Source organism: Rattus norvegicus, chromosome 3 (assembly GCF_036323735.1).
Source record: "Rattus norvegicus strain BN/NHsdMcwi chromosome 3, GRCr8, whole genome shotgun sequence".
Lineage (NCBI taxonomy): Eukaryota > Metazoa > Chordata > Mammalia > Rodentia > Muridae > Rattus > Rattus norvegicus.
This window is the reverse complement of record NC_086021.1, coordinates 171,403,581-171,410,035: the sequence shown is the minus strand read 5'-3', so window position 1 is coordinate 171,410,035 and position 6,455 is coordinate 171,403,581. Positions and strand designations below refer to the sequence as shown.

Sequence of the window (6,455 nt, the reverse complement as noted above, 5' to 3'; positions counted from 1 at the left end):
CTTGAATTTCTTTACCTGTGTTCCTCTCCAGATGTTCATATAATTCTTCTCCTATTTAATGCAAAGCATGCCTCAGGCCCAATGGGTTCAGTCCTCTATTGCTCGACCCAGCATTCACTGGGGCGCTGTCATAACCTGCTCATTCAGGTATAACGGAATACCTGAGGCTGGGTAATTTATGAACAATCGGAAACATTTCTTCTTCACAGTTTTGGAGGCTTGGAAGTCTGCAGTCGAGGCAGCAGCCAATACAGGGTCTGATGGCCCTTTGCTTTCCATAGGTTCCTCCATTTTATTATTTTATGAATAATTTATTAGCTTAATTATCATATAAAATAATAGAATCGATTACGGCTTTCTCAGCTATACTTTGTTCTCATTGACTCCTCCCCTCCCCCTTCTGCACACCCCCTCTCCCATTCCTCTCCTGCCATCCTTCCTCATGAAGGCCCTCTTGCTCTCTAGCCATATGTATGCTACTCTCTTCTTCCCGACTTTCCCTCTTTCACAATTCCTCACTTGGCAGAGGGGCGCACGAGCCTTGGGGACCCTTATCAGGACACGGAGCCCCTCCATGAGAGGCAAATCCTCATACCCTAATCATCTCATCAACATCCTTCCTCTTAATAACACTCCCTCAGGGTTGCGTTCCAACGAAGGAGTTGGAAGAGGAGACAGACAGCTGGCCTGCAGTGACTGCGGGGCAACTTGTGATGGAGGCAGACGGGTGTTTAGAGGAGAGCAGGGTGTTGAACACCAAGGAGACAACACAGGGGTTTAAGTGGGTGTGGGTGGGCAGCCAGGAGGCCAGCATAGGCTCAGACCAGCAGGAGCCAGCTCCTTTTGTGGATCAGCCTGTGCTCCCTTTGGAATTTCCTTCCTCCTGCCTTCCATTTGCAGAGAATCCTCATCTCCTCTAGAGCCCCGTTGATGCACACTTTCCTCTCTTTCCTTCAGAATAGTGGGCTCCTGCTTCTCTGCTCACAACAGCTCTCCTAGTTGAAGCCCTCATTCTAATCCTCTACGTCTTTCAATGTCACCTTGAGCAGCCAAGTATAAGCTACGTTTCTCCTTGCCCAAGTCAAAGGGACACAACAGAATGTCAGTGATGGATGGCTTGACCTTTAAGGGAGAATCTAGAAACAGCACAATTGACTTTATCATTCTCCAAGTGATGGCTGTCTAATGTCTCACCAGTTTGCTCTTCCAACTCTATAAAGCTCGGGCTTTCAATCTACTTGTAAAGTGAAGAAGGTGGGGGCCATCCACAGTGTGTTCTGTGCTTGCTTTTCGTGGTCAGTCCATCCAATGACGTACCATAAGGGGGGATGTTCTCTTCTACATTACAAGTGGGGAAACTGAGACCCCTCCAGGGGTGAACCAGGTTACCTAAGCTCTGCAGAGCTGTGATGGAGTCCTGCTGGACTCTGAAGCTCCCGTTCTCTCTGCAGCATCCCAGCAGCACCTTTTGCTTGTTGCAGGAAGCCATTATAGAGGCATGCCCTGGCATTCATTTTTCCTACTTAGAACAAGCCGGTGCTGTTTGCTTTCCCAGGAAGGAAGATTGAAATCAATGTAACTAGCCTTATTAACTTTCTTAAATAGGGGGGCTTGCGGATGCCAGCGCCTTCCCTAAGAGCACCAAAGCAAATATAAAAATCCAGTTTGCCCGCTTTTGATTTTTCCCCCCCTCCAATACCTCTCTGGAGTTTAAAATTCAAAACTTTAAATGAAGGGCTGATGGGGCAGGGGTAATGAACCAAGGTTCTTGCATGGGGCTGTACTGACTTGTCTCTCTTTGATCTGTAGGTGGCTGTTCTTTTGACGAACATTACAGCAACTGCGGGTATAGCGTGGCTCTGGGAACCAATGGGTTTACCTGGGAGCAGATTAACACGTGGGAGAAGCCAATGCTGGACCCAGCTGTGCCCACAGGTATGTGATCCATCATGTTAGGGGAAGAGATAGAGGTAGCTGTCTTTTGCAGTGGCTCATGGGGGAAGGACCTTCTTATGGATTGAGCTGTCTGAGAGGACAGTAGGTTGATATATAGGTAGAGAGTTTCTGATCCTTAGAGGCGTTTAAGCCAGGGTAAGTGAATTCCTTAGTTTGGAGTGAGAGTCCTAGGTTATTAGGGTCCAGAGATTTTTGGGATTTCATTTTACTCCGAGACCTTTAGACTCTATGCATAGGGTATCACTGAGTTTTGCCCTGGGGTCAGATGGTTAATGACATTTTAGAAAAAGGAGAGTTTGTTCCTTCCCTCTATGCCATATGAACGTGGGTTGGAGGCAAATATTTGGGGATTTCCACTGACATTATTACTACCGCTTTGATGAGTGTCCCAACATCCAGAATACCAAGCTTCTTTAACCAGTCGTTCATACTTGATTTATGCCTGCATGAGGCTAGCCTATGAGAAATGTACCTGCTGGCTTTTAGGAGATGCTCTCATGAGAGATTTGCAGACTCTGGGAGAACACTGTCAGAGCTGGTGAATAAAACAAGGCATATCAACAAGGCTGCCTGGTGATGTAAACCCAGATGTTCTATGGCTCTGTGATGGTTAAGACCTCTCTTTTGAACAGTTGAAAAGCCAGTTGGCTATAGGACATGAGAGGACACTGTCTGTGGAGGCTTCCTGGCCAGTGATTCTCTGGAGCTCACACTGTCTTGTATTTTATCAGCCCCTTAACCCTTCCTGAGGCTCACTGCTATTCTTTGATAGTTCACTCTGGCCTTAAACATTAGTGGTCTTTGGGCTTACTCTGTACTCTCCTCATGGACGGCTTCACGAAGCACATTGCTTCAGGTTCTGTCTGAAGACTGATAACTCTGCATGTGACTCCCGTAGACATATCCTCTTGGCCAACTCTGGGGAGAGGGTTTCTAGGATATCAGTGAGTGGAGGCAAAGGGTATACTCAAAAGAATCTGGGGAGGAAATATCTTCTCTGAGTTTGGTTCCAAAGCAAAAGGTACCTGGCTGGATTTTTATGGTTCCTATTAAGGGCACACACTGCGTTATCTGTTTCTCAGAGGGGTTTTGAGTTCAAGATTATCGCAAAAAGGGAAAGGGAGGGAAGGAAGAAGGGAGGAAAGAAAGAAGAGAAAGAAAGAAGGAAAAAGTGAGGGAAAAGAAAGGAAAGGAACAAGCATGAGGTATTAAATTGGGTGTTTCAGATTTGGTGAGATCCTATTTGGCCTAAGCAGAAACACCATTTGACTCATATTCCAATGACTAAGGCATCATGGGAAAACTTTATCTGTTGCCCCATTGTAGATTTTAGTAATGTTGACTTCTCCCTCCCTCCCTCCATCCCTCCCTCCCTCCCTCCCTCCCTCCCTCCCTCCCTCCCTCCCTCCCTCCCTCCCTCCCTCCCTTCTTTCCTTTCTTCCTTCCTTCCTTTGGCAAAATCTCACTGTGTAGCCTTGACTGGCCTGGAATTCACTGTGTAGACCAGGCTGGTATTGAATTGAGATCTACCTTGCCTCCTGAGTGCTGGGATTAATAAATAGTGCATGTCACCCATGTCCACACGTTCTCTGCTTTGTTGGCCAGATTGAACAAATTTAGATCTCATGGTGCGTGTGTGTGTGTGTGTGTGTGTGTGTGTGTGTGTGTATGCACGTGTGTACAGGTCTAGATGCAACCATGTGTGAATGCATTTATGTGTCTATATATGCATGGATATAAAAACATATATGTGTACATTTGTATGGACTATAGTGTAAATATGTGTGTGTATGTATTCATACACATATCCCACGTGTTCCTCTTTAGCTCACTCAAAATCATGTAGTATCTTCCTATCTAGGATCTTTTCAAGCACTACTTCTTACCTCTCAGTGTTCCCAACATCTCTAAAGTCTTCCTTCCTCCCTCCCTCCCTCCCTCCCTCCCTCCCTCCCTCCTTCCCTTCCTTCCTTCCTTATTTCCTTTCTTTTTGAGATAGCCTTGACATAATTATCTCCCTGCTTCCTCCTAAGCACTGGGACTGTGAACACCACCATTTCTAGCTCGAATTGAAATCTTAATCCCCCCATTCTCTTTCTGTGTCTACTTACTCTCTAGGACGATTCAGAAGCCAGTGGCTGGACTTGTCTCCTTTGTTCCTATATGGTAGTCTCTTCATTCTAATGTTTCCCCAGCTCCAACTCTGTCTTCACCTTGCCTAGTTTCTTTGCTTAGACTCTCATTTTCTGGTGCAGATCACCTTTGCCCTCTCTTGGGTACCTGGGGACCTTTCTTTTTGACTCTTTGAGTCATCCTTTTGAGTTTAATCTCCACTCAGAAGCCAAAAAGACTCTATTGGAATATAGGACTGTCCATTCCTGCTTCCCCCTCTTCATTCCAGCCTCTGTCTTGAAGACTTTTGAGGTATTCTGCTGCTCTGAGAAGACCAACAGTTCCTCTGTTTCCTCAAGACTTATCCCTCTTCAGTGTCTACTCTCCCCAGTTCTGCTTCTCCTGTGCTTGCTTCACATTGGCTCCCAGAAATTGCCAGAAAATTCTGAGTCCCTCACCTCAGGAACTCACATACAACAGTCCCAGGGAGCTCTTCACTGTCTGTCTTACTGTTGCTACTCTTCCCATTCAGTCTGGGGAGGCTCTGGGTAAAGATTCCCGCTACATTTGGCATGTTTCTCCCTCACACATGTTGTGATTGGTTGTGACTGATGTTCCTTATACTCAGGTGAGAAGTCCCTATGGTTGGGAACCACAGTAGCCTTGTCTACAGCTTCATCTTTAGCACCCATGAGGTGCAGTGTGACATAGGGACCATCCCTGGCAGAGTATGATGGGAGGGTACATGGGTCCCTCGCTTACTCGAGGTTATTACTGTGGGAACGCATGGCAATACGAAGGCCCTTGGTACTCTGCTTCCTCCTCACATGTTGATCCCCTTCCTCTTCTCCTTCCCATTTTACAGATAAGAAAAGCAAGGCTCTGGGCAGAAACTTTGTAAGATTGCTGTCTCCTCCTCTTCTCATATCCCCTCTCCCTAAGGCATGGTGATTGCTTCTAATCTTTATTTTCTCAGCCTCTTTTGATAGCAGAGTATCATTTTGTAAATATTGGATCATGCTAATACAATCTTCTGAGCATTCCTAATAGAGGCGCTCGATAGTGATCACTGAAATGAGTCTGTCAGGAGGTTCCTGTGGACCTCAGCAGCTCTGCATGCTGCTTAGGCTGAGAGGCGTGCAAGCAAATTTGGGTGAGCAGAAACTGTTCTGGTGGGCAGTGGCTGAAATCTTTACTCGTGTTCTATAGTCTAGTAGTTTCCATCTCTTCTGGAATCTCGCTTGAGTCTGTTTATTCAGACATCTGCCGCCATTTATTGATCCCTTCTCTTCGACAAGCTCTGTGTCATACTTGGCCTGGGTGAATCGGATCATGTCACTTTTGTGCTTAATCTCTTTAGTGGCCTGGCCTTTAAGTAGACTGTGATTCACATACTGTTAGGCCTAGTCAGGCTATTTAGGATCTTTTTCAAGCACTACTTCTTACCTCTCAGTGTTCCTGATACCCTGGCTGGCTCTGATGATTAGACATGTCATATCCTGTCCTGATTTAGGGCCTTTGAACATGCTCCCCCTGCTCACTGGAATACCTTTCTCTACCTTTGACCCTTTTCAAGTCTCAGCTCAGTAATCACCCATAGGAACCTTTCTTCAGTGCAGAACTGAATTTTTAGCTTTCGAAGCCTTTGTTATAGACCCAGTATTAGCTTGTAGTGTTGGGCTTGTGGTTTTGGGGGGTTCATCCTTAGGGGAGGTGGTTCCATGGCTTTGGGTGGACCTACTGTCCAGGTGAATACCATGGCGCAAGGATGTGAACAGAGGGTCTCTTGAGAGAGATAGAGATAGATAGATAGATAGATAGAGAGAGAGAGAGAGAGAGAGAGAGAGAGAGAGAGAGAGAGACTTTAAAGTCATGTCTTCAGTGATGTTTGTTCCCTAGTCTGGCTTTGCTTCCTCAACTTTTCCTATTTCCTGGTATTCCATTCAACTGTTAGTCTATCAATAAACGAATCCATTGGTTATAGAACCCCCGTCATGCAATCATGTCTTCAGATTCCTACTGCTGAATAATGTATTCAGGACTAAGCCTTCAACACGTGAGCCTTCTAGGCATATTTCAGATCCAATCCACAATACACATGACAGATCAGCTTATTCCAAGCTTATGCCTGAGCCAAGCTAGGCTGGCACCTGGGCTGCTTCTGTTTTCTCACTCTCCATGTGCGAGCTCCCCGGAGATGGCCAGTTGTGTGCTTGTGTGTGTGTGTGTGTGTGTGTGTGTGTGTTTGTGTGTGTGTATGAACTGTCTGCCTAGGCAAGGCTCAGGTAAGCTGCCCATATACTTGTTTTTTGTCCTTGAACCATTTTGAAATGTAAGAGTAGAAATACTTAAGATCTTGTGCCTCCTTGAAGCCCACTGATACCCAA

At 46.1% G+C, this 6,455-nt stretch overlaps 1 protein-coding gene across 19 annotated transcripts in view; it reads left to right on the top strand.

Annotated features, from left to right (window-relative positions):
* The window catches only part of Ptprt (protein tyrosine phosphatase, receptor type, T), a 1,098,700-nt gene that overhangs the window by 297,657 nt on the left and 794,588 nt on the right, over nt 1–6,455 (top strand). For all 19 annotated transcript variants that reach the window (NM_001108603.2, NM_001402009.1, XM_039105540.2 and 16 more), the window contains 1 exon segment: nt 1,810–1,935. In NM_001108603.2, the coding sequence (NP_001102073.2) occupies nt 1,810–1,935 (126 nt within the window).